Source organism: Drosophila willistoni (genome assembly GCF_018902025.1).
Source record: "Drosophila willistoni isolate 14030-0811.24 chromosome XR unlocalized genomic scaffold, UCI_dwil_1.1 Seg144, whole genome shotgun sequence".
Classification (NCBI taxonomy): Eukaryota; Metazoa; Arthropoda; class Insecta; order Diptera; family Drosophilidae; genus Drosophila; species Drosophila willistoni.
This window is the reverse complement of record NW_025814057.1, coordinates 960212-988036: the sequence shown is the minus strand read 5'-3', so window position 1 is coordinate 988036 and position 27825 is coordinate 960212. Positions and strand designations below refer to the sequence as shown.

General features: G+C 42.7%; 4 protein-coding genes across 6 annotated transcripts; 3 read left to right on the top strand and 1 right to left on the bottom strand.

Moving 5' to 3' along the window:
• Positions 1 to 1723: 1723 nt before the first annotated feature.
• On the top strand, positions 1724 to 4266 carry LOC6638992 (titin). Its single transcript, XM_047012083.1, is given in 3 exon segments — positions 1724 to 1742; positions 1815 to 1858; positions 1919 to 4266. Coding segments are annotated over 3 exon segments (2256 nt in total). The 3' UTR covers positions 4112 to 4266.
• Positions 4267 to 13501: 9235 nt separating this feature from the next.
• LOC6638953 lies at positions 13502 to 15632 on the top strand. Of its 2 annotated transcripts, none has more exons than XM_023181607.2 (2): positions 13502 to 13747; positions 14962 to 15632. In XM_023181607.2, the coding sequence occupies exons 1-2, from the start codon at positions 13670 to 13672 to the stop codon at positions 15388 to 15390; spliced, it is 507 nt and encodes a 168-aa protein (XP_023037375.1). In that variant the 5' UTR covers positions 13502 to 13669; the 3' UTR covers positions 15391 to 15632. The 2 variants fall into 2 exon arrangements, with proteins under 2 accessions (XP_023037375.1, XP_002062538.2); XM_002062502.4 differs by having other exon boundaries at positions 13502 to 13795.
• Positions 15633 to 19180: 3548 nt separating this feature from the next.
• Positions 19181 to 24394, top strand: LOC6638756. Its single transcript, XM_023180261.2, has 2 exons — positions 19181 to 20276; positions 21151 to 24394. The coding sequence occupies exons 1-2, from the start codon at positions 19421 to 19423 to the stop codon at positions 24096 to 24098; spliced, it is 3804 nt and encodes a 1267-aa protein (XP_023036029.1). The 5' UTR covers positions 19181 to 19420; the 3' UTR covers positions 24099 to 24394.
• Positions 24336 to 27392, bottom strand: LOC6638757 (probable leucine--tRNA ligase, mitochondrial). 2 transcript variants are annotated; one of them, XM_023180269.2, is made up of 4 exons: positions 27242 to 27392; positions 25391 to 27188; positions 25090 to 25331; positions 24336 to 25028 (listed from the first exon to the last, which is right to left on the bottom strand). In XM_023180269.2, the coding sequence occupies exons 1-4, from the start codon at positions 27329 to 27331 to the stop codon at positions 24522 to 24524; spliced, it is 2637 nt and encodes an 878-aa protein (XP_023036037.1). In that variant the 5' UTR covers positions 27332 to 27392; the 3' UTR covers positions 24336 to 24521. The 2 variants fall into 2 exon arrangements, with proteins under 2 accessions (XP_023036037.1, XP_002062540.1); XM_002062504.4 differs by having other exon boundaries at positions 25391 to 27185.
• Between the last annotated feature and the right edge of the window lie 433 nt (positions 27393 to 27825).

The window sequence follows — 27825 nt, the reverse complement described above, 5'->3', positions numbered from 1 at the left end:
ATCGTTTATATATATTATAATGTGTCATAGGATGTGTTGTTGTTCATGCTTCAATTCAGGCCACAGACCGCAATCGTGCCACACCCCTTCGTCATTCGTTCCAACCTACCAGCCTACCAAAAACTTGACAAGACAAAAAAAAACGAAACGAAGGAAGATAAAGGAGAAGAAACTTGTATCCTTCACTCATGCCACTGACCTGCCTTGATTTCACAAGTGGCGATGTGAATGATTGCGATAAAGATGGCAGCATTTCTGGGGAGCGCTTTATGATGATAGCAAAGAATAGTGTTGCCCCTGCAGTATGTAGAGCGAAGGAAGGGCAGGAGAACTTGAACTCTCTATATACTATGGTGGCACACATAAAATTTATGGCTGTTTACAACAGATTGCACACTCCATTTGTTTTTGTTTTTGCACACAAAAACTCCTCCCCACCAACTGTCACTTGTATCCCGCTAGCCCACTTGACACAGTTAGGCTTAGGTTGGTCCATGTGGATGTTTACTCTAAAACTAAACCATTTTTGTCTCTTTAATTAGTCACTCTGGGAATACTTAGTTGGCATGAGATCTTGGAAAACAAGAGAAATTGAGACACACACAATTGAGAGCACAGCGACATAGACAAAGAGGGTCCCCCTCTCTGTTCTGATAGTTTTCGGCAGCTATAATCAGATCAAATATCTGGCAGACGATATAACATTTATTTCGCCACTGTTTTTTCCGAGTGTAGTCACTCACAGAGTGAAAGTGCCTTGACATCATATGCATGATTTGTGAAAAGTTTTAACTGCCACCTACTAACAAAACTGGGTGTCTTTGTGGGTGGGTTTTCGGCAAGCTGCTCTGGCCAATCCAACTCCTACTCCAAGTGGGGACTGCCTTGTTTTGCCAAGTTTATGAATTTCATAGCCAAAGTTTTTCGGCAGCGCATAACATGCGCGTAAGTTGTAAGCTCTTGTTTTCTTCATCTTTTTTTTTTACTCTTTGATACCCTGCTTGGCGAAAAGTTAACAAGATTTACTTTATTACCAAGTTTTTCTAGTCATAAAGCAGCATCAACACCACCAATGAAGCACAGCTTGGGCAATTAGCTGATTACGAACTAACATCATGTGTACGTCATTCATCTGAGCGAACACACGAGCCGTGCGAGCGACCTTTTCTATTATTTTGTTTGACAAGTTCATTGAACTGCGCACCGACTGTTTACGTAGTACGCAAAATACCGATAGCTACTTGAATAATTAAAGTTTTTTTGAAAAATAAAAATATATTAAAAAAATCGTATTTAATAATAATAATAATAATAATAATAATAATAGTATAATATTTAAACCACCGAGCTGTCATAAATGTTTCATAAATATTATTATTATTTTTCTTTTTTTGCATTAAATCTTATTAAAAGTGTTCGATGTGCTCAACGCTCGCACTTGACCGTGAAACGTAAAATGTGAACGCAAACGAAAGCGAAATAGCGCCAGATGTTTAGTTCCGCAGTCACCGTGCGACTCCAACTCTATTGTAGACGAACCGGCTCACATACCTAATACCACAGCTACACAGCTAAAATTGAACCGGCTCGCTAAAACCATCTAGAGGGGGGCACTTGTTGGCTCAAGTGATGGAGCGTTCATGTTGCTTTTATTTGAGGCTTGCAAATGCTCCGTTTGGCTCAATGATCACCAACTCTGCCTCATCTTTGTTTGCCAAACAATATGTTTTTTGGTGGTCTTGGTGAGCGCCGCATGGTAAACTTTATGTATAAATATGCCAACAAATTGCGACTATTAATCATTCGACCCATAGATTCCATCGACAATACAATCAGCTTGGAGATCTATACCAAAATGGTAGGTATTCAAATATTGTACAACAAGGAGCTTTTAATATCACTTATCCATTTCTTGCAGAAATTATTTATTGCGTGCATTTTAATTGCCGCAGCGACGGCTGCAGTGATTCCTGTCGAACAAGTCAGGCACCGTCGTGACGTATCAGAAATCGTTAACGAATATATACCACCCGTAGAAGAAGTTGCTGCTGATGTTCCCGTTGAAACAATCACTCAAGACTCTGCTATCGTAGGAGAAGACGGTTACCGTTACAAGACCGTGAGAAGGCTTAAGCTTCGTCACCGTCGTGATGTGTCTAAGATCGCCAATGAGTACCTCCCACCCTCCGAGGAAGTCGCTCCTATTGTAAGTGAGCCTGTTGAAGAAAGTCAGGACTCCGCTGTTCTTGCCGATGATGGTTACCAATACAAAACTGTTCGTCGTTTAAAGTATCGTCAACGTCGTGATGTGTCTGAGATCGCCAATGAATACCTCCCACCCTCCGAGGAAGTCGCTCCTATTGTGAGTGAGCCTGTTGAAGAAAGTCAGGACTCCGCTGTTCTTGCCGATGATGGTTACCAATACAAAACTGTTCGTCGTCTAAAGTACCGTCAACGTCGTGATGTGTCTGAGATCGCCAATGAGTACCTGCCACCCTCCGAGGAAGCCGTCACTGAAGCTCCTCTTGTAGAAGAGGCTCCTGAAGAAAGTCAGGACTCCGCTGTTCTTGCCGATGATGGTTACCAATACAAAACTGTCCGTCGTCTAAAGTACCGTCAACGTCGTGATGTGTCTGAGATCGCCAATGAGTACCTCCCACCCTCCGAGGAAGTCGCTCCTATTGTGAGTGAGCCTGTTGAAGAAAGTCAGGACTCCGCTGTTCTTGCCGATGATGGTTACCAATACAAAACTGTCCGTCGTCTAAAGTACCGTCAACGTCGTGATGTGTCTGAAATCGCTAATGAGTACCTCCCACCCTCCGAGGATGTCGCTCCTATTGTGAGTGAGCCTGTTGAAGAAAGTCAGGACTCCGCTGTTCTTGCCGATGATGGTTACCAATACAAAACTGTCCGCCGTCTAAAGTACCGTCAACGTCGTGATGTGTCTGAGATCGCCAATGAGTACCTCCCACCCTCCGAGGAAGCCGTCACTGAAGCTGCTCTTGTAGAAGAGGCTCCTGAAGAAAGTCAGGACTCCGCTGTTCTTGCCAACGATGGTTACCAATACAAAACTGTCCGTCGTCTAAAGTACCGTCAACGTCGTGATGTGTCTGAGATTGCCAATGAGTACCTCCCACCCTCCGAGGAAGCCGTCACTGAAGCTCCTCTTGTAGAAGAGGCTCCTGAAGAAAGTCAGGACTCCGCTGTTCTTGCCAACGATGGTTACCAATACAAAACTGTCCGTCGTCTAAAGTACCGTCAACGTCGTGATGTGTCTGAGATCGCCAATGAATACCTCCCACCCTCCGAGGATGTCGCTCCTATTGTGAGTGAGCCTGTTGAAGAAAGCCAGGACTCCGCTGTTCTTGCCGATGATGGTTACCAATACAAAACTGTCCGTCGTCTAAAGTACCGTCAACGTCGTGATGTGTCTGAGATCGCCAATGAGTACCTCCCACCCTCCGAGGAAGTCGCTCCTATTGTAAGTGAGCCTGTTGAAGAAAGTCAGGACTCCGCTGTTCTTGCCGATGATGGTTACCAATACAAAACTGTTCGTCGTTTAAAGTATCGTCAACGTCGTGATGTGTCTGAGATCGCCAATGAATACCTCCCACCCTCCGAGGAAGTCGCTCCTATTGTGAGTGAGCCTGTTGAAGAAAGTCAGGACTCCGCTGTTCTTGCCGATGATGGTTACCAATACAAAACTGTCCGTCGTCTAAAGTACCGTCAACGTCGTGATGTGTCTGAAATCGCTAATGAGTACCTCCCACCCTCTGAGGAGACCGTCACTGAAGCTCCTCTTGTAGAAGAGGCTCCTGAAGAAAGTCAGGACTCCGCTGTTCTTGCCAACGATGGCTACCAATACAAAACTGTCCGTCGTCTAAAGTACCGTCAACGTCGTGATGTGTCTGAGATCGCCAATGAGTACCTCCCACCCTCCGAGGAAGCCGTCACTGAAGCTCCTCTTGTAGAAGAGGCTCCTGAAGAAAGTCAGGACTCCGCTGTTCTTGCCAATGATGGCTACCAATACAAAACTGTCCGTCGTCTAAAGTACCGACAACGTCGTGAGGTATCTTAGATCGCCAATGAATTCGTACCGCACTCTAAGTAAGTCGTCACTGAAGCTCCTGCTGAGAGTGGGAATCCAGCAGCAGCTCGTTTGCGATTAAAAGAAATTACGCTCTCCACCTGCCCCCAAGAACAACTAGGTCGTAAGTAACAATCCTGTTTTTGCTATTATTTAACGATTGAAATCAACGAAATAAATCCAACGAAAATTGTTATAATATACACATTGGGGGCTCTTTGCCTTGGGCGGTTTGTACGATAAGGTTCGGGTCTGGGTCCGTCGACCCACGCAGGCAGCTGGCACCTGGCGACCAGAAATGATTCCATAAATTGTATACCTTTTTGCTTAGTTATGACAGCAACAGTTAAGCTCATGGCTCAGCGCACAAGAACGCAATTATCCAAAAATGGTACCTGGGATATAACCGGGTAGGGTGCAAAGGGGCAAAGAAAGAGGCCAGGACCCCACCTTGTCCAGGCGCAACTTCAACGAACTCTAACAAATACTTTAAGCTATGCTTTTGAAGATGTTAATCTCATGTCAAGTCCACTTTACACACAACGTTAAGGGTTTGGCCGGCAAACTCAGCAGCTATATACACACATACAAACATACATACGTACGTACATACAAACATATATATAAAATATACAGCAATGAAGGCATGTATTTGTGCACATACACAAGGACAAAGTCGGCCATTGATTTGTATGTGTGCGGGTCGCCGTCGTGTGGTGTTGGCAGAAAAAGTTGTTAAGTTAAAAGGCATTTGAACCTCAGCGTCAAGGATTTCGGTCCTTTTTTTTTTTTTTGTTGAATCTAACAACTTCCTCCTCGGTACGCGCCCTCCCATATAACTAATAATAATTTATCGATCCCCTAGCCAAAGTAGTCACATACGTGGGTTCGGACCTATGATTTATGGCAGCCAGGGACTTGGATATGTATGTATGAATGACTGAGGGGGCGGGTGGGTGGTACCCAAGGTGCCAGTCAGGCGGCCAGCACAGTGCCAAATTGGTTTAATGTGCGGTTAGACAACTTATTTAACGTTTTCAAGTGGTTAGCATCCCTCTCCCCCACGCCCACCCGTCCCAGTCACCGCACTTACTTAGGTGCCGCCGCCGCCGCCGACATCGCCGCACAGGTGTTCACATAGCCGTTGGGCGCATTCCGTTTTGTTGCGTTTTGTTATTTTCGGGGCCGCATACATAAATCATGCAATGCCATTATTTACTCTCTCTTGTACCATCGGCGGCCAAAACGGGTTACGTATTGTACTTACACTATACACAGATGTGTGTGGCTGTGTGTGTGTGTATCTACAATTGCCCAAGTGCCTAGTGCCTCGGGAGCTGCTGCACTCGATGATGTGGCACGTATCAGAACACTTTGAGGGAACACATACAAACAGAAGCGTAGCAAGGAAACCCTCTAGAAAATCAGAAATATGTTCAATAACTAAAGACTTGTGATGCACTAATCGCAGAAGTTTTCCAACATCACAACAAAATAGGAGAAGATTAAAGAACATATTTTTGTTCTCTTTCTAAAGTGTGTGATTTTTGCTACGTCCATGTCATAATACATAAATCAGTTGAAGCCATCAAGTCGAAATTATGACATCATTAAAACAATTATCTGCACTGAATTTATACGATCTGATAACTGTGAGAGAGATAAATCTGTCCACTATACACACACTATTTTTATAGCCATGAAAAACATGCAAACTTCAACGAAAAACAAAAAGGGAGCAACAAAAAAATAAATGAAAATCACATAAAATTTTATGAATTATTTGAAAAAATTTTCAATTACCACAAACAAATGCCAAAACGACGAGGGTTGCGTCACCCCTAGAAACGTAAGATAACGTGGCGCATCGCATAAAAAACCCACATAAAGAGATTTATGCGCCATTCAAGCGTAAAACATTAACACATTCTAAGGACTTGAAGTCATCGGAGCAGCAGTCATCCTCCCATCGTCCCTTAGTCTCATTCATGTTGTCACAAGCGACGTAATGAAAGTGAAAATATGGGAGCATTGTAATGACCGCAAAATTTTAGCTTGATTAAAATTCTAAAGTTCAGAGTTCGACCAATTCTGCTCATATTTTACCATTTATGGTGGCCATTAAATTTCGAAACACAGCAAAACAAAACATAATAAATAAATAATAACGAAATCAATTCCAATGTCTCTGATTAGCTCTAGCGTTTTCCCATCTTTTCGCAAATGCAAATTAGCAAATGCGAGGGTAAACATAGATTTCTATAAACTCAGGTACATACATACATATGTATGTATGCGTAGTGTTACCCCCTCTACGAAGGCATTCATACTTAGCCCCATAGATATGGCCGGAATTTTGGCTTTAGCTCTGGCCTGTTCTCTGTTCTCTGTCCTCTGAAGTCAGTAAACATGGTGTCACAGGCAACTTTATGATCACAATATAATTTATTCAGTGCCATTTGGCATTCGTTCGCTCAATGAGAGAGAGACAAAGAGACACAAACTAGAGCAAGAGGAAAATAGAAGGGAGAAGTGAGAAAGAGACAAGGAATGGTCTTTTTTGCGACTTTCAAAAACTATAAAATGTGCAAGATACAAGAAAAGACCAAGGCAAAAGCATAATGATGTCAAAGGTGTGGAAGAGAGACAGGGATATGTGTGTGGGGAGAGAAGGGGAGATAGAGATGGAAAGAGCTGGACATAAAAATAACCCACACGAACTGTTTGTTGTTCGACAAAATAATAAAGTTGTGCTTGATTATGTGTATGTGTGTCTGTATGAGCTGTGCGGCTGTTGCTAAACTAAAAATTGTCAACGTCAGTGGAACAGGACGGAATTACAGCACATTACACGTCCCACGCCCACAACAATGACAGCACCCAACACTCTCTCCGTCCTTACCCGCCTCCGCGTCTACTTGTGACCAGGACCTGCCACTAGCCCTGGTCTTGCCCCTTGTCATTGCTTCATTTCGAGTTCGCCATTTGTCGAGCTCGTCAACATGGCCGTATGCCGGATATCCTTTTTGACATGTCATTAAATTTTATATACACAATAATTTTTCACAATTTGCTTTATGGTCATCATTTTATACATATCTATATGCAGTGAAAAAGAACGAGAGGGAGATGAGAAAACTGTTCAAAATAAATATATGTACATACATATGTATGTAAGTAAAGTTCACTATAAATAGAGAGAAGAAATGGCAGACGAAATAGCAATAAAAACTATATGTAACTAAGTTTACTAAAGGGCAATGAAAGTACCATACAAATCACTAAGTCAGTTAGTTTAATGATGGGCTACATTAACAAAAACACTTCAAATCGATATCTTGATAAATTCAAATTCGAATGCAAATGGGTCTGGCAACGCTTGCTAAGTCCGATCTTCAAAGAAAAATAAAAAGTGGCAGTGTTATCGAGTTTGAAAAAACATTTCGACTATATACTTTGGCTGAAGCCAAAAAAAAATTGTTCAACAAAAAGGTTTCATTTAAGATATTTACTATTTTTAGAAAATTAACATCATATCTATATGGGAATTAGAGATTTTATCTAGTAAGTGTAATCCCTCTACCTTCGCTCCTAATACCAAGTACATTGACCGTCTAAAACAACAGACCGCAACAGAATTGTTGTCGAAACTCTCTGGTCATAAAAAGTAAACGCTTTTCCACAGTAGACAGTCGCCCCAGATAGACAGACAAACACAGAACAATAGAGAAACTCAGTTTAGCATACTATATAATTTTACGGTCGTTAAATATTATTTGAAAATCGAAACATTTATCCAACCCCCCCAAAGGGAACTTAAGCCGACTTCATTCGTTTCATTTCTTTGTCTGGAAACATTCCTCTCTGTGCTGCATTCTGCGTTCCATCCATTTTCCATTTTCCATTTTCGTTGCCATGTCCGGCATTTGGGCAAATTGCTAAAATTATAGGTTTTATTATGATACACCGTTCAGCTCGTCGGTTGTCGGTTGTCGGTTGTCGGTTGTATGTAGTTAGATGCGATGCCTTTGGTCAAGTGGATGGTTTACAAACCAATTGGCATTATGTGGCATTATAGCAAGGCAAACCAAACCGAGGCAAAACAAACCAAGGCAAATCGAAACGCATCGATTCCGTATGGAAACAAAGTGAAGGAGTTCGTTTCACTAGTTACCAGAGAGCTGGGCAATCGATTCAACGGGCAGCAGCATGCAAAAGTGAACTTGAAAAGGATTCAGTCTTGCCAAATGGCAGACAAAAAGCCAGTCACATGAAACTTAAACTTTTCTTTTTTTGAGGGAGCAGGAGAGGAGAGGGGGTAGGATTCATGGGCGTAACCAAAAGAAGAAGAATGTCGACCACTGCCGCAACCATTTGTTCATAAATGAGATGTATTATTTCCCCCATTGGTTACACTATGAAGCGCGCCTGTGTCTGATAGGTAGGGGAGGCTCTTGTGATTGCCTGTACGAGTAGTTGCAGAAACCAAACCAAACCAAAACCAAAGTCAGTGGCAATAAAGGAAATCTTCTTACAAAACATTTCGCTTAAGTTTATTCAAACAAACTTAGATAACACACACTGTGAGTGGGAGACAGCACGAGGATGTGTTGTAGGGGGGAATAGGTAAGAGGACATTGGAGACATCCTTGTGCTCTGGCAGAGACAAAGACGAGCCAATCAGTCAAGCGGAATAAGCAGCACCGCACGAGTAGCAGTTGAAACCGAACTTTTCCACCTCCAGACCAAATTTTTCCCACATCCTGAATTTTCCCCTCTACCAATTACAATGTCTTTTGTTTTAACCAAGTGCCTGGACAGGGCAAATGGGCAAAAATGGGGCTAAAGATTGGGTTGATAGGACGCTAAACGCTTACTTTCTCTCTCATTTCGGTGGCCTTTGTGTTTTTTGTTCCTTTGGATTAAATATATGACCGAAGAGCAGTTCACAACCATGATTACACTTCAATCTATTTTTTGGGCAGTGTCTTTCGCTTTCGCTTTCCCTTTTTCGTTTTCCGTTTTCGCCTTTTTTTCGCCATTTTGTTTTATGTCTATGTGTGTGTGCGTGTGTGTGTGGGTGAAATGAGCATTGTGTTGAGGACGAAAAATGCTTTTCAAAGAGATATAAAATGTTAACATGACCAAAAGACCCAATGTAGTAGGTCCGTCTGTTCAACGTATTGGATATAAAACATTGAATTTAATCAAAAAGGATTTAGCTTTCTCTGTGCGGATGGTATCGTAGGTTTGTGTGTGTGTGTGTTTGGACTGATCCTAGAAGGAGAGATGGAAAAGATGTAGATGGGGAATGTTGAAATGGTTTATTTTGGTTTGACCTTGCGCCTTGAAAATTCGCGCAGAAATCCAGCCCACATTGAAATGGTTATAAAAATAAAGCAAATCCAACAATATATATGTTTGAGTAAACACATATGGATATATATGTGTGTGTGTGTGTTTTGAGTAAGTAAGTAGTAAAATACTGGTAGTAAATGTTGAGAAAAAGGGTTAAGCATGATGTCTTCATCTGAACTAGGCAGCAGCGTTGATAAATATCACAATTAGAAATGAAATGAGCGGAAAATGTCAATCATAAAAGAGGTTCACTCGTTTCTTAAACCATCCAAACTACAATTTCATGGCCATCGAGCCAAAAAAAAAAAACAAAAATTATTTCATAGATGCTTTTTATTCACCTAAAATGTGTTGCCTTTCTGCAGTTTTGTTTTTTAGTCTCGTCGTTGATTGGATCTGTTGCATGCTTTTAGGCTAACATTCGGAAATGCCTCTACCATTTTGGACGCCATTTTGGATATCTGCAGTGAAAAACACTTTTACAGTAATTCGCAGCCAATGCACAATTAAGTTAAAAATGGAGAGTGAAGGATAGAAAGAAACCAAAACGAACCAAATGCTAACAAAATTATCTAAGCGAACGGAAGCCGCCGTCGACCGGGCAAAAGCAACCAACCAAACCAAATGTCTGGCCAACCACCCAGCATGGTAAACAAGAGACCAGGACCAGGACCAGTGCGTGTAGCAGAGCTCGACTTTGACCCCGAACCCCAGAACGAACCCCTTCGCTCCAGACAAATGGGGGAAGCCCCTTTTTGCAGCAAAAAAAAGTTGGTGGAATTATATTTCCTATGGGCGATGATTTTGAGTACCGCCTTCTTGCCGGCGGTTGCTCAGACGGAGTATAATTTGTAATCACGCTGAGTGCAGCAACAGCAACAGCATCAGCATCAGCGGCTGCTCTTTCCCAAAAAAATAATAAACCATACAAAAACAAAAATGTTGTAGAAGACTAAGGGTTGTCGTCCGGTTGGCTCCTGCAAGTGGTTGCTGTTGCTGTTGGTGTTGTTGCTGCTGCTGACTGCCTGATGCTTAGTCAGGTCTTAGCAGTTATTACGCTCATGTGTCACTCTTTTAGCCTGTCTCTCTCTGTCTCTCTCTCTCTCTCTCTCTCTCTCTGCGTGTTTCTCCCTCTCTCTGTCACTATATATGTGCTCATATTTAATTCAACATCTGCCTGTTTCTAGTGGATTTTCATCTGTTGCTGTCCTTTTTGCTCTTTTGGCTTTTCTGTTTTGGAAGTTTTTTTTGGTGTCTGCAGACATTTTGCCAAGTTAATCTCCGGTTTGTTTTCCTGATAATGGGTTTGTCAACGGTACTTTGTGATGCTCTCTGTCTCTCTCTCTCTCTTGCTGTCTATCTCTCTCTATCTCTCTCTATCTCTCTCTATCTCTCTCTCTCTCTCTCTCTCTTTCTCTACGTGTACACATACATATATTAATATTTGGTTATTCGGATGCATGTAGTTGTATTATGTTTGTTGTTTCACTTTGGCTTCTTCTGTTTTTTGCATGTTTTCCACCTTTTTCATATTTCCATTGCCAGTCTTGGCAGTCAAAGGGACAACGAATCGATCTTTAGATACCCGATAAATATACAATCAAAGTATAGTGATACATACATGGATTGGAGAGCTTAATCAACTGTTTAAAGTAAGTAAAACAAAGTAAACTTTTTCAAATAAATTTATTACAGTGCAGTGCATGCCTTTCGCATACCCATTACTCTTTCAATTTCTGTCTGTTTCTGCCTCGCCCTTCTCTGCTTGATTTTTACTGAGGTATTAAAATGGTGTTACAACCCAGATACGCCCAAAAATTTGTAGCTTTATACACGCCCACCGAATTAATCAAGCTGCTGTTGTAATTTTTTGGCCTCTGCATGGGCCTGAGCTCGCCTCTACCCGCTGAATGGCTGCTGTTGATGGGTATTCGTGGTTCAATTTAGTTGCAACTCAGCTGTTCTCAGTATGTGACATGGCTTACATCACGCTAGGCAGCTCTTGAGAGAAGAGATGGGCTACTACTCGGATAGAAGAAGGTAAGAATGCTCCCCTGGTTATGTGTGTCATGTTTGCTTTAGGCCTTAACCCAAAACTGTTTACAAACTAACGACACCGGCTACATTTGACGGAATTAGACAAGCTCAATTAGGGCCAGGATCAGAACTAGGGGCACCTCCTTCAAATACTTTCCAGTAATAACAAAAACCAGTTAAATTAATTGCAGTTTTAAGCAGATTGCAGCCAGTGAACAACAACAAAACAAACCGTTAATAGCATCAGCTGGAATGAAGGAACCCAGAACAAGCAGAAGCAGCAGAGGAACAAATGGACTTCAATTGCACGCACATACATAGCCTCGCCCATCGCCCACCGCCCACACATTGCACTTAAGATGATAATCATGTTTACGTGGCGCAAGTTAAATTGCTAACGTAATGGACTAACAGCAGGTGAGGATGCAATCGAGGAGCCGGTGCAAGTGAAGCAGGTGGAACTCATGCGTGCTCCTTGCAAGTGGCCAACACAAAATGAGCAGAAAAAGAAAACACATTCAATCCAATATAGACAGACTAGAATTTCGCCGAATTACGAATACTCTCGGATAATAAGAAAATAAAACCTTGCCGACAGCTCTACACATTTAAAGCCGGACAGCTGGGAGGTTCACCTGTAGAATAATCGATGGTAGTCTATGTAGTCACAATCTATTACAAGTACTCACATTGGTTACAGGGTATACGTAAATATTTTTGACTTGCCCAAGACGAGGGCGGTGATTCGCCCCGCCTTGTTTTCTCCCTGTACTTCTCGTTTACCTCGACCACTCGCTTCATTGGACAACTGAATATGCAAATTGAATTGAGCGTATTATCGACGGAGCAGCAGCAGCAGCAGCAGCACATGCAGGTAAGCAACAGCAGCAACAGACTCTCTGCCACCGCCTCTGCCCATCAACATAATCGCTCAAGCCAAGGGCTTTGCCTGGGGATTGCCGCTGCTCCTATGGCAATGGCAATGGCCAATGGCGTCAAATGGTGCACAAAATTAAAATTTTAATGGCCAAACAGAAGCAGCAGCTGGCGTTTGTTTGGCTGAGCGGTCTGACGGCCCGAGATGCAAACGGCAGATGCCAGTTGGGTGGACATGTGGATGGGCGATGGAGGATTGGATTGGTTTCCTCTAGCTAAACAAGGCAAAACTTTCTACGAAAAAGTCCTGCTTAAGAGCCCAAAAACTTGAAGCAAACTTGAACAAATGGATTAAACAATGCATAATGAAACCACCAAATCGTATTTATTCTCTTACAGATGATCGGCCCTTTGCAATCGATTGTCGGACAGAAAAATATCATACATATATAGAAGGAAGCTTTTCCGACCCCATAAACTATATACACGTATTCTTCAGCATCAGCATCAAAGAGTGGACTTAGCCATGTCCATCTGACGCCCGGCAAATATTTGTTCACTTGGTGCAAGTCGTAGACGACTTACTTCATTTTTACTCAATTCTTTAAAACATTTATCTTTGAAAAGATATATATGTACATATATACATTTAGTACCGCATTATCTTCAAGTGAAATGAATTAAACAAATAGATGAGAGAATAAAAAACAAATAAAGCTTCAATTTATTTAATCTTCTAAAGATAATGAGGAGTCGATGTAGGAATAATGGCGATACTTTAAAGTTTCTGAATTCTTCTAAATGAACGATCTTGAACTCAATATACATACATATGTACATACCTAATCACCTTGCAAATAATGAGTATAGAAAAGAGTGTTAAGAGCTCTGAATACTTTTGTCATGAATGTAATAAGCTTGAAGAGCAGTCAGTGGGTCAGTGCATATTCTCATTGTCTCACATTCCCTCTCTAAGGCTCTCTCTCTCTCTCTCTCTCTCTCTTTCTGCCTTTCTCTCGCTCTCTGGGTGGGTGTGTAGCTGATTGACGCACGTAAACAAATCGCTCACATGCGACCCGTTGTTCCCCAGTTAACACTCAGCGTTGGGCCCGAGCAGAGGCAAACCAAACAAAATCAAATAAATAGAGACATATGTACATATACATTGTATATATATGTATGTATGTGTGATAGCGAGTAGTTGATGTAGAGTACAAGATAAAAGTAAAATGTCCACAAATTAGCGACTATGTGAAAAGTTGAAACTAAATTGACAAAAAAAAAAGGCAAATTTCGACAGCAGCAACGAAAATGACGTCGCCATCAATTAGTGCTGCGGTGCAGAGACGGAGGCAACTGCTACAAAATGTTGAAAGTTTATGCGGTCGCGTACGTCAAGTGCTAAAATGTGTTATTAATTTGCATATTGAGTTTTTGGTAATTGAACGAACACAAAAGCCAATTAGTTTAAACTCCACCTCCACCTCCTCTTCCACAACCACTCCCCACAGCCGGCAAACCGACCTCGCAATCCACTCAACCTCATCTCCTGCTCAACAAAATCATTTAACAAATTTGAAACAAATGTAATCCCCATCACAAATCAGAGGCACAAAGAGAGTGGGATAGAGAGCCAACGACAGGAATAGAAAATTAAGTCGACAGACAGCAAAAGACGAAAATCGTTGTAAACCCTTTTCGAGAGTGGATAATATTATTTGTTCAAAAACCTATTAGACTATACATGATCTTGATCAGGCTCTGTTGGGTAAGAGTTATGGGAGTATGGGAACAGCGTGAACTTGTCCAGTGAGTTCACGTTCATTTAAATTGAGTATGCCACATGGTGCAGGGTATTTTAAAGTCGACGTTTAACTCTTATGAAAGTTAATGTATTTTTTGTGTGTTATCACTACCTTTTGTGGGCTGTTATCAACTGCCGGCACTTGTTGCTATTGCCTTCTGGCGTCGGTTGCGACACAGATTTTGCTCAAGTGTTAATGCAATTATGGCCAAGGGCCTATTGGGAACATTGTGTATGTTTGTTAGGGTGGGTGGCCACACAAGTGGGTAGCTGGGCGATAAGGGAGCCGTGATCACAGCGTAATGTTAATTATAAACTTTGATTTAAGCTGCTGCTCCCCACCCGAATACCGACTAAATTATACATACATACACATAGAATAAGTTAATTCTTTAAAAACAAGGTTCAGTTTTTTCACTATTATCCAACCGATAAATGAAGCTGACAACAATATCTAGGAACGTGGTTCAAACCAGAGCTGAGTTGACCTGGTTCATAGACGTGGCTAATTGGTGGCTAATAGGCAAGGCCTAGGTATAAAAAACTATAGTAGCTGAAATCTGAGCCCTCAACGTTGCGTCGCTAGCACATCAGAGTGATGGGCTGATTGACAGACTTACTGGTGAGACGGAGGCTATCACTGACCGTAACGTTGTCAGACTGTCATTTGACACCACATGGCTATGTCTATCAACACAGCCACAAACCTTTGCCAAATCGAGCAAACTAAGCGATTTTCCAGTACTTAATGTGCGCTAAATCTAATTTCTCACCTCACACCTTTCATTGCCATTTCCAGGTGCTCGAGTCCAACGTGGCCGCACTACTCGACGAGGTGAGGGCGTTCAATGATGACTATGCGGAAATAGAGCGCTTGGACGCTTTAATCGAAACATTACGCGACTACAATGGACCCACAGTATGCCATGAATGGCCATATCCTTTAATATTCAAGGGCACAATCGACGAAGCACATCTAGCACAAATACTCAATGCAGCGGAACTGGTTCCAAGTGCAAATGATACAACCACAATGGCAACGACAACATCGACGACGACTCCGCAATCTCTTGCACCTCTACCTCCCCTTAGTCTGGGCAATAGACCATCGCAGCTGATGTTGCGATTCACAAGAATTAAGTCCATAGCCAAAAGAAGAGCCATACGAAAGCGATCTGAACTACAAAAGGAGCTTGCATCAGGTGGTGGAGAGTCATATTTTGATTAATCTTGATACGATCATGTACAAACATTAAATTGAACAAATCCACTTCAGTAAAAAGTGTGATCAAAATTAAGAAATATAAAAATAAGCCGTAATTCAACTTGAAGTACTTTGCTTTTACATAGCCCCACAGACGAGGTGAAACCACAGGAACACCTCAAATTAATATTAACTTGGACATACAGTCCCAACTGTTTTTGACAATTGAAATTACACTTGCGGTTGGTCATTGAGTTGGAGTAGTTGGAGCTACCTACACCTGTAGATGAATATATAAGGTATACATCTACACATATGTATGTATGTATGTACATATAAGTGCTGTATATTAGCATACTTACCGCATTCTGTGTGTGTGTATTCATTGATGTTATTTGCGGTGGCGGCTGCATCTCTGAAATTGACTCAATCGTATTTGTGAAGGGGTTTTTAATGTGTCTGAAATTGACACTTTTTAGCCACATTTAGCAACAATTTAATACACTCAATTAAACAGGGACCAACTACTACTTAGTTGTGCGTTTTTTGGCATAAATGCATATACCCTCTTATGCACTGGGTACGACACGATCATAAAAAAAAGGCGAATAACTGCTGATTAAAATGGTGGAAAGTGAAAACGATTGTTGTTGTTTTTCTTGTTCTGGTTTCATTATTAATTATATTGGGAAAGAAAAAACACAACGAAATGTGTCTGTATGTGTGAGTGTATTGTGTAAATTATTCATAACGGTATTATCAGTTTTGCTCTGCACTGCCTGGCTGATTAAATTGCTTGCATCAAGGGGAACAACGGAGAGTGGCAATGCCAAAAGCTAATGATACAGGGCACCATGTATGTGTGTGTGTGTGTGTGTGTCTTGTACATTGTTCTTGTTAGCAATTTATCAACACACCCTGCTCGTTCCCCACCCATCCGAACGCAATCCAACTATTCAACTGTGTGTGGTCAGGGACAATTGCAGCAAAGCGCCATAATTATTAAAAATATAAAAACCAACCAACCAACCACCACCAGCCTCCACCGGCACCACCAGCGACACCAGCGACAACAGCAAGTGAGATAATGAGCGTCCAACAAAGAACAGAAAACAAACACGGTCCATGTAAAACACAGAAAGAAGACTTTGATATACCCTGCACATGGCTAGACTCCAGTTGCAGGTTAGTTTATCAGACTCGACTCCAACATTCACTAACTATATTTAGTCTGCCTCTAAACTGTGGCTACAATAATGGTGTGATGGTACATGAACTAACATACCCTTCAGTATTGTGTCCTGCAGGGTATTGAAAAGCGAAAAAGAGGAGGGACAACAAGGCGAACATTAAAACGAGTGAAACGGAGAAAGTGAAAGCGTTGTCAAGGTTGACGCTTGACGCTGCTGACAAAGGAGGCCAAAGGTTGCCCTGGTGCTATTCTCGTGATTTGGGAAATGGATCTGCACCTAGCCGTGCCCTTATCTCTGAGGGTGAGAGGCAGTTGGGGGTGTGACCATACATTAATGCTGGTAATCAGTGCCCATCAATTAATAGCAATCGCAAGTGCATCGACGAGGTTGAGGTCGGAATCCATAAATGAGGATGGAAAACAAACGAATGAATAGTAAAAAGTATTTTTTTATTGCGTTAATTACAGCCTGTTACTCATACATATGTATGTATAGGTTAAAGTCAATGAACTTGTTTTTTTTTTTAAATACTTAAAATACTTTAACTAGTTTAAGTCCCAATAACTACATATGTCAAAGGAGAAGTATTTAATCATAGAGGACTTGAAAATTAAGAAATGACTTTAAATGAGTTTTTCATTACAAATGACAAGTGGGAGAAATAAAATATTAAATTGTTCAATTCTTGACAAAGTACAAATATATTTCTAATGGCAGACAGCAAGCAACACTTGTTGAAGAAGTTCGTTGAACGCAGTTCAATTCGGTTTTATTGTGGGCCGGAAAAGACAGCAAGTGAGTGGGTGAGTGGGTGATTGGGTGGCTAAGTGGTTGCGTGGGTAGCTAGGTGTCGCACCTTTCTTGGTTGCCAATCAACAACAACAACAACAAAACAACTGAGTTATTGGCCTGTCAGAAAAGCTGCAATTAAAAGCCTAGACAGCTCCTTTTGCTCCTAGAATGGAAACGAAAGTAAAGCCAAGGCAAGGCAATGAATGGAATGGAGTGAAATGGAATTCAACCTCATAAATGCCTACGCACGCACCTGCTGAACCAGGTGAGCTTTGGCTTATAGCCGAACGTTTCATTCTGTTGATTGTTGTTGTTTTTTTCTTTTTTGTCTTTTTGTGTTCTGTTTCTTGGTGTGGCATCAATTAAATTCGAATTGTTGCAGTGTCTTTGATTTGCCATCATTTGCCCGTCACCCACCCACCACCCACCACCGCACATCCCAGTCATTTTCTTTTTTTCACTCAAACTTTTTGAGTGTCGCCGAGAGCTGAGAGAAGAGGAAGGCAAATGAGAAGTGCAAGAGTGCAAAAGTGGAAACGGTAGTGATTCTCTCTGGGAACATGGAACATGGCCAGGACATTCAGCTGGCACGTGAAGCCATTACGATGGCAGGCAATTATGTGCGTGTCCCATCGTCCCTTTGCCCCACAATGCCTCAAAATCATCCTGCTGCCTGCTGCCTGCCGCCTGCCGCCTACCGTACGCAAATCAAAACTGTTTTCCACCAGCAACAGCAACAGCAACCTGGAGCAGAGCAGCAACCAACCAGCCAGTGGCGCACAGCAATGAAAAGCCACGAAATGTATTTTTAATGCAAACGACTTTTACTTTGAAACTGCACACGGCCAAGGTGAATGCCGGGAGCGCTAACTAAATGGAAAAGTAAACGGTGAAGCGAGTCAGAGCAAATCCAATCAAGAAGGATGCTGGAAATTCGGTGGTTTCTAATCAAACATTGAACTTGTATCCAGTTGAAGAGCATTTCATTTGAAGGCGAAAGGTATTCCACGAGTCTAATTTGTTTTGGACCAGTTTGTGGGAACCAACAATCCCGGTGAAATCAATTGTAGCGCCTGAACTCAATAATAAGCATAAAGCAGACTAGGGAAAAACCAATGTTTTGGTATGTTTGGAACTCAAAAAGCATGATTCTAGGCAGCAACAGCAACAGAAGAGAACAGAACCAGAACCCAAATGTGTCTGTCTACCTGTCAGTTCGTCAGTCAGTCAACCAGTCAGCTAGTCAGTCATTATACGGAGTCAGTTAGGAGTCGCTTTGGCTATGATATTACGCCAAAAGAGCTTTAAATAAACAAACTAATAACAGAAATCACGAAGCCAATAGGCAATAGGAGGCAATAACTGAACGTTAGAGCGAGACAGAGACCGAGGCGGAAACGGAGACGGTGACGGAGAGAGGAAGCGCAACCATTTGGCCCGATTGTCTCCTGTATTGTAGATGTCTATAGCAACCAGGCAAATATGTATATGTATAACCCGAATAAACAAACTAATAAAACATGGCCAAGCCCAAGCCAGTGCCAGGAGAGACGTGGAGGAGACCCAACAACACATTGCGAAGAGAAATACCTCCAAAAAGACTGAAACTGAAAACAAAAATCAAAATCAAAAACCACGGGAAGCAGACCGACCACAAATGGAACTACAACTATGACAAATTAGATAATCGTTGTTAGCTCTACTGCTAAAGCCATTCAAAACTTTTTTCAGTAAGCCGAGAGTAATGTGAAAATAATAATATTGAATATAATACAAACTAATATGTAAATGCACATATGTACATACACATTATTTGTATAAATAATTAACTGTTTTTTTTAGAAAAATCCGTGTGGGTGTTATTATGCAACGTGAGGATTGGAGTGAAGCCACATATAAGAAGAAGAATGTCGACAGCTATTGAGGAATCGCTTAATAGAATTGAATTATTATGAAATACAAACCACGGCCAGGGCCAGGGTCAGAGCCAGAGCCAGAGCCAGACAAGGACAACGACGGCAGTGACAACAACAACAACAACGGCGGCTCGGAGACGTACCTTGATCTCCATGGCCAAATGCCGTGCCAGGTCCATATTGAACGATGAAACAGCGCCTGAATCGTCAGCTCAGAAGCCCTCAACACCCACTGGAACAACACCAACACACACAACAAACCCTGGGCCCCAACAATTACAACAACAACCACAACAACCTCAAACATCATTGCTGAAAATTGAACCGTTCGTTCCTAGTTTTAATCAAAGACTACGCCGACGACCTATTGGTCGCTCTCATAGCACTTTAAGCCACAATGTTATGCCCAAACGTCCAGCGGTTACGCCACAAGCCGATCTCTTGGTGGGCCATCCCAGCCAGCAGCAACTCAAGCGCAGCTATGCTCATTTACGGCAACAACAACAACGTTTGCCGCCCACCACGGGCAACGGCAACGGCACTGGTCCTGCCACTGCCACTGCCACAACGGCACGCGGCGGCGGCATCGTACGCCAACGATCCAAGTCCACATCATCATCGGCCGCCTCGAACTCTTGTCGCCCAGCGACGGCTGCAGTCTGCACTCCAAACACTCTGGTGGGCAGCACTGGTGGCACATTGGTTAGTGGTGCTATTGTCACACCGCAGCCGAATGGCATTTGTCGCATCCAGAGATTGGCCAAGGAGCGCGAAGAGTTGCCAGATCGCATCAATTACGATCGTCGTGGCTTAACAGCCATCCCCATTTTTGAGCTGGAGCCGAATCTTCGTCTTCTGTCACTGCAGCACAATCTGATTAATACATTTCACATACCCAAGGAGCTGCCGCCGCCACCACCGCCACCGTCCATTATTCAGCAGAATACCACTCCGCGAGAGAGCAACAACAACAACAACATCAACAACAATAACAACAGCAAGACAAATGGTAAGTCATATCGAAAATGTCTGAATTTGAATTTAAACAGTAACAAATTCATAGGAAATTGTTGAAGAAATATTTTGTTTTTGTTATACCCTTGCAGAGGGTATTATAAAATTGGTCAGATGTTTGTAACGCATACAAGGAGACGTTTCCGACCCCATAAAGTATATATATATTCTTGATCAGCATGAGAAGCTGAGTTGATATAGCCATGTCCGTCTGTCCGTCCGTCTGTGCGTATGCGTTTTACTCAGCCGTCTTAAGAGGTATCGGGCTGAAATTTGTTTTCGGGGTTTTTTTTATTAACCGGGAAAAATAAAGTATGAAAACCATCAGGATCGGACCACTATATCATATAGCTCTAGAAGAACTAGAAGAAACATTGTCATAAAAATTGGAATATGCTATGAAATTTACATATGTGATAATATTGGATATAAAACCCCAAATCCCAAAATTTGAATGTGATCGGATAAATATAACAATATAACACAAGTTACAGTCAATATAATAATCGGCTTGCTGTCTACTACGTCTTTCGTCATCAACAGAGTACATGCATACACACACAGACGCAACGCTACATTAACTGTATGTGTATGCGTGCGTTGCTTTGCTTTGGGAATGAGGGAAGAAGAAGAACAAATTGTAAAATAGAGAGTAAAATTGTTTTGTTTGTATATTGATGAATTGAGTTGCAGAAAACAAATTTTGAACATGTAAAATTATTATTACCAAGGACTGCAAGGGTATATAAACTTCGGCATAGCCGATGTTAGCTTCTTTGATATTTTTGTTTGTAAAATAGAGACCTGCTTTGGCGAATTGTTTCTAAGTGCAACAATATGTTATGTCTTTTACTGTCTTTTAACACTAGATTTCTGCTATAATAAAACCTGCGGATTGGATCCTCCGGATTTGGGACGTCGTCCAGCCTTGCGTGGACATCCACGACTGACGCGAGCAATGACTAATGCCGGCAATGTTCATGGCCACAATCTTTCTCCGAAATCCGGAGGAAGTCCGGTATCTGGCAGTCCCCTGACCACACAAGCTCTTGCCATTAATGGCGGCGGAGGAGCTGCTGGGCGCTCCAAGCTAGCCAAACGTGGTTACAACTATGCGCAGGCCCAATTGACGCCACCGCCGGCCTTGCGTTTGCGGTATGGCTTGGAGAAATCCAAGAGTTTTGTGTCCAGCAGTCTCCAAGCCATGAAGCAGCAGCATCACCAGCAAATAATGCAGCGGAGGGCAATGCTCAAATCGACTGGAGAGGGCAACCAACAGAGCTGTGACGAAGTCAGTGCCATGAATAACAGCAACTTATCCTTGTGTGGCGGCGTCGGCGAAGAGGAAGACCCCATTTTGAGCGCCACCACCGTCTCGCATTTGGATCAGTTGAGCATTAAGAATAAGCAGCTCAGTTTGAGTGCCTGCTATGGAGGCATTTTTCAGCATTTGGTATTCCTGGACCTGTACGATAATCAAATCGAAAGGATAGCCAATTTGGATGGATTGCCTGCTCTAACAGTCCTTCTGCTGGGCAAGAATCGGATTACCGATATAGGTGGACTGTCCTCGCTGAAGGATTCGCTGAGAGTATTAGATTTGCATGGCAACAAACTGACCAGTTTGGGTAATCGAATCAATTGCCTGCAGCAGCTAAAATCTCTGAATCTGGCCGGGAATCAGATACGGCAGATCAATCAGCAGGATTTCAATGGTTTGAGATGCCTTAGGGAATTGAATCTGAAAAGGAACAAATTGCGACGAATTAATGGATTCCAGCATTTGGTCACCCTGGAACGGTTGTGGCTATGCCACAATGAACTGCACAAGGTGGATGACATGGCCAGTATAGCCAGAGCGTCCCGCCTTCTAGAAGTGACCATTGAGAACAATCCGGTTTCATTGGCCGGGGACTGTGTTTCCTTTTTAGTTTCCCATTTGCCCTTGCTGCAATCTCTCAGCCAAATGCCGATTACCGAGCAAGTGCGACGGGCTGCCCTAGCCTGGCGCCAACACAAGGAACAGGCCAAGGCTACTCAAGGCAGTTCGGAGGCATATCAAAGTATACGCCGTGAGGAGGTCATCTCGAATGCGCGCACTAACTGGGAGTTGCTTAGATCCCAACAGACCTTGGGACGACCAAAGAGCCGTTTGACCAAGATCAATGAGTCCAATGAGGGGAATCTAGAAGAACTAAAAGAGGAGGAGGAACTTAAGTTGCCCCTGATTAAAGACCAAAATCTGCAAGAGGATAGGGAACAGGAACCAGGTGGAGGAGGAGGAGGAGGGCCTTCGTCGGAGGCTTCTAGCCTGGGACCCAATGTCGATTCCTGTTCCAGTTGCTACAGTTCGGACAACGAGGAAAAACCTCAGCAAATGGATGAAAACTGTAATAAAGTGGATACGCCGACATCTCCCATTCCACCTGCGATTCCATTGGAGAAGCTATCGCCTGCACCCTCGCCTCCTGCCTTAACTCTGACACCACCAGCAGCCACAACAACAATTGGGGATGTCATTGATTCCCCAAAGACGACATCACCAGGAAACTCGACCACTTCTACATTGCCAGTGCCAGGAGTGTCTCCGAATCCCATCCCTAGCCGCCCAGCCAGCAGCAAGCATCGTTCTAGGCCTGCACCCATAACGCAATTGGGCCTGGGCCAAATAAGTAGAGGAGGTGGAACTGGCGGCTCCTCCAAAAGATATATGGCAGGCAGTTTAATTCGGGCACAAACCGTTAGCAGCAGCACCAGCAGCAGTTCTAGTCGGGGCAGCGGGAAAGCGGCATCTAATATAGTGGCCCTAATTACACCATCGGGTGGTGGAACAGGTGGACCGGCGGCAGTAGCTGCCATCAAGACCAATCCGCCCTCATCTGCTTCTGCCGCGGCGCCCTCTACTGCCATTACTGTGGCCAAGCCCTCTGCAGCCGAGCGTGAACGTGAGCAAGGAGGTGACTATCTGATCGAGATTTGCGGTCGCTATCTCAACATCTATGGCCAAGGAGCATTGCGTTTCATAGACAAGCAATGGAACCCTTCAAAAGCCAATGATGTGCATACCCTTAACTTTAGTTACATCAATTTTAATAATATTGTGCAGATCCTAAGCAGGATTAAGGTGCGTTTTCCCCACGCCGAGCATTTTGTGTTCCGTGAGACAAACATCTGCTGCTTGGGCCAATTGAATGGCCTGGCCGAATTGCAGGGTCTGAGCAGCCTCATAATAGACGCCGAAGGCAATGTCATTACCCAAAAGGAATCCTGGCGAGCCTATGCCATATACCGTCTCTCCCACTGGGGCCTCAAGCAGTTGAATGGCCAGGAAGTGAGCGAAGCAGAAGTTGAGTCCGCCAATACTCTGTACGCTGGCCTCTCGGATTTGGTTCTTTGGTCCATGCCAGAGGTAATGTTGCATCCCTTACTGGCACGCCTGCGTCTCGACGAATCCTGTACGGCCAGCAAGTTGTCCCCCAAAGAGTGGCTACTACGGGCGGACAATAAATCGTTGCGCCTGGTCGTTGGTAAAGAGGCTTTGCAATGGAAAAAAGGAAACGTTGCAACAATTTCAACTGCAACAGCAACAGAAGTCAACGTCGGCGTGTCCTCCTCTCCTCTGGCTCCTAGTACCAGAGACCGCGGTAGACAACACTTTGCTCTACTTCTGGAGAATACCTGCAATGCTGTAGAGAAACTGCATAAATTGGAAACACTTTGGCCTAGTATGCTCTTGGATATTGTACGCAATACCCTTCTGGACTATGCCCAACTTGATGTCTACCTGAGGAATCTAATGTGTGAGCTTATGAAGTAACCGCGAGCAACCGAACGAGCCAGAGAGAGAGAGAGGGTCAGAGATTAAAAAAGGGAGGCGATAGAGTCATCTATAGATGGTTAGAGTTTTCTTTTAGTTTAATAAATTTATGGCTTTTAGTTAGATGGGCACAAAACAATGAATTCATTATATACCAGCAATATTCCTATCGATCGATCTTAGGCATTTACCAAATCTTGTAAAGCAACCAATAAGCATGACAACAACAAAAACTAGTCCAATTTTGATATATATTTAACATTAAACTTAAACAACGAATAAAGATTAAAAGAGAATTTTTAAAAATTCTAACGGGAGGGAGAGGTGTACGCCTATCTATTAAAAATGCTGTACTACCTGGCTGGTTAGACCAAAAATTTCTCCGATCTTTTATGCCTACCTAAGGATAATTCTATAATTTTTCTAATCCCTCCGCTCTCCATGCGCCTCATCTTTATTTGTGTTTCCTTTACTACTATTTGGTGGAGGCTTTTGCGTTTTCTGTACCTTGTCCACATAGATGTTAAGTATCGCCTCAATGCCAGGATATAGAACAAAATTTGTAGTCCTAATTTTCTTATCAATAAGGTATGAAGTTACCGATTCGGTATTAAAGGCAATGTCCAAGGCATCGCTATGCGTCACCTTGTCCAGGTGAGTGCGTTGCACTTTGATTACACAATTCTCGAAACCATTAACCTTAATGCTAAGATCTAGATTGTATGAGGGATCAATGTCCGGCCAGCGTTGGGCCAACACGTCCTCCGACCACTGAAGCTCTGAGCTTGTGTTCAGACGACCTTTAACTGACACAAAATTGGACCACAACTCTGAGGCAAAGTGTGGAGCCATGGGAGCCAACATGATAATTTGAGCAGCCAAAGCCCTTTCGAACTGTTTGCCATAACGTTGGATGTAGTTCGGAGCTCGCTGTAAGAAGAATGTACAGCAATGAGTACAGCAATTGGTCTCGCAGATTCACCGGACTCACCCTTAGGGAATTGGTTAGACCTTGCATCTTCGATATGGCCACACTTAATTGATGAGCATGACGATAATTAAAGGTTGCACCCTTAATGTAGAAATTACGCGCATCAAAAAGCTTGGCATCTTCAGCCAAAAAGACATCGCTCTGAGTGTCCACCTCTGGAGGAGAAGGATCATCACGGGCACTTTGAAAGGCCTTTAGAGTAATCCATAGTCGTTTTTGCCAATTGAGTATGCCAGGAAAAGCTAAGGGTAAATTTTAAAATTAATTAGAAAATGATTTTATAATTTTATTCGCCACTCACTTGCACTAGACCAATTCCTATGGGAGGTGGGCGCAACATCTGCTAGGATTATCAAGCGTGTTGTATCCGTGCCATACTCATTGAACATCTCACTGGGTTCCACGCCATTTAATTTAGATTTGGACATCTTCTCCCAAGACATTACCACAGGTTCTTTGGTTTCTTTTAACAGGGCTTGATTCTTTTTGGCATTAATTATTTCTACTTGGGATTCAGGTACATAGCGCCCGCTGCCCTTTATCCGAAAAGACCGGCCCATCACCATGCCTTGGACCAAGAGTCGTGAGAAAGGCTCGCTGGTGGGCGTTAGACCGCAGCTATGGAGAAAATGATTCATGAAGCGGGCGTAATATAGATGCAAAACGGCATGTTCTTTGCCTCCTATATACAAGTCTACTGGCATGAATTGTTTTACAAGAGCCGGATCAAACATATTTTTATCATTATGGGAATCCAAAAAGCGTAAGTAGTACCAGGAACTGTCCACAAAGGTGTCCATGGTATCGGTTTCTCGTCGAGCATTCGGATCTCCACATTTGGGGCACTGGCAAACGGGCGAATCTATTCCAGATTGTTTTGGAGGTAATATAACTGGCAACTGGTCTTCGGGTACGGGTACAGAGCCGCACTTCGCGCAGTGAATAATTGGTATAGGAGTACCCCAATAGCGTTGCCGCGATATCAGCCAATCCTGTAGCTTAGACGACACTCGATAGCCTCCAACATTAAGACGACGAGCGGCTTCTAAAACCTCTTGGCGCAAAATCTCCCAGTTGGTGGAGTTGAAGTGTATATCAGACGAACAGAAAGCCAGGCCAACTTTCTCCCACAGTTCACGATCTTCTTGGCGGAAACTTGGAGCAGCTAAGTAGACATCACATTTGGGCGGAAAGTTTACCTCATCACTAAAGATAATGGGCAAAGTTGTTTTCGCAAAAGGATTCTCTACACTCAAATGCCCTGCCTCAGCCTCTGGAAGTTTTGCTAAATAATGTTTGCTACTTAAAACCAAAAAGCCCAAGGGGTCCTTGAGATATTCGGGATTGGGTGTCCATACACGCAGCAAGTTTCTTCTAGCCGAAGATGTCTGCAGGTTAAAAGCAAATCCATCACATTCACCAATCCAATGACGCTGCAAATTAATAATATCTCGCCAATCTCTCAACGTTGGGTCTTCCAGACCATCGAGCAATTGTTTGGCAAAGGACGAGGTTCTTATAAACCATTGTTTAAGCAGCTTCTTTTCCACTTTGACACCGGACCGCCAAGAGCAGCCATTGGCATCCACCTGCTCATCGGCCAACACAGTCTGATCCACAGGGTCCCAGTTAACCAGCGCCTCATTTTGATAGGCCAATCCTTGCTGGTGAAGCATCAGAAACAATTTCTGCGTCCATTTGTAATATTTTGGACTGCATGTAGAAAGCTCATGTGACCAGTCAAAGGAGCATCCCAGACGCTCTAATTGCTGCTTCATTTGGGATATATTCTGATCCGTCCATTGCGAGGGCTCTACTCCTCGTTGATTAGCTGCATTCTCGGCGGGCAATCCAAAGGAATCCCATCCTATGGGTTGGAAAACATTTTTTCCGCACATCCTATGGAATCTGGCCACTGCATCGCTTATGGTATACACTCGAACATGACCCATGTGCAAATTACCAGAAGGATAGGGAAACATTGAGAGAACATAGTACTTGTCCTGAGACTGCTGCCGATTAAACTGACCCTCATTCACTTTGTGCCGCCAATGTTCCTCTATATTTTGCTTCACCTCATTTGTCAGTTCTAATTCCTGCTGGATGGCAAAACAGTATCAATAAAATGATTTAGTCTTTTTAATAATTTTACCTTGTTGCCGGTGCAGCTTTGGGTAAGCAGACGTTGGCACCAGGTTCTTTGGAGTCCTCTTAAGGTGAGCGTTCTTCTCAGCCTTATCATTTTGTTAATTTTAATTGATTAAACTCCACATTTATTAAAAATTGTTGAGTAACAAAACACAAAAGAAATTCAGAAACAGCGGTAGAGATGACCAATTCATGCAAAACCGTGACTCAGTCACTCATTTTAGTGATGATCGATCATGGTGCTGCACACGAATAATAATTTGACTCCATTTGTACATCTTTTCCGGACATAGAATATATAATAGATAATATTATTAATCAAAAATAAACAACAAATAATTATAATATAATTATTATATCTTATCAACAAAAAATAATTGTAGCTGGAATTATTATATTACAATATGAAGTGTTTACAAAAATACATATGTATATAAGTGCATTTCTAAAAAATAAAGAATGTAAAAATAAATTAGTTGGCATTAAGACACAATTGTTGTTATTTAAGTACTATCTAATTACATACAAACAAAAGTTTTCGGTTATTGTTATACAAAAAGCAACCGTTTATTGTAATAATTTGCAATA

What these genes read in the sequence shown, in the direction of transcription:
- LOC6638757 (XM_023180269.2), bottom strand. Translation starts at nt 27,331, where the DNA reads ATGATAAGGCTGAGAAGAACGCTCACCTTAAGAGGACTCCAAAGAACC. An exon ending in TAGGAATTGGTCTAGTGCAA is followed by an intron (nt 25,332 to 25,390) that starts GTGAGTGGCGAA and finishes ATTTACCCTTAG; the next exon opens with CTTTTCCTGGCATACTCAAT. An exon ending in GTCTAACCAATTCCCTAAGG is followed by an intron (nt 25,029 to 25,089) that starts GTGAGTCCGGTG and finishes TTCTTCTTACAG; the next exon opens with CGAGCTCCGAACTACATCCA.
- LOC6638953 (XM_002062502.4), top strand. Translation starts at nt 13,670, where the DNA reads ATGACGTCGCCATCAATTAGTGCTGCGGTGCAGAGACGGAGGCAACTG. An exon ending in ATTTGCATATTGAGTTTTTG is followed by an intron (nt 13,796 to 14,961) that starts GTAATTGAACGA and finishes TGCCATTTCCAG; the next exon opens with GTGCTCGAGTCCAACGTGGC.
- LOC6638756 (XM_023180261.2), top strand. Translation starts at nt 19,421, where the DNA reads ATGGCCAAATGCCGTGCCAGGTCCATATTGAACGATGAAACAGCGCCT. An exon ending in TAACAACAGCAAGACAAATG is followed by an intron (nt 20,277 to 21,150) that starts GTAAGTCATATC and finishes TTTTAACACTAG; the next exon opens with ATTTCTGCTATAATAAAACC.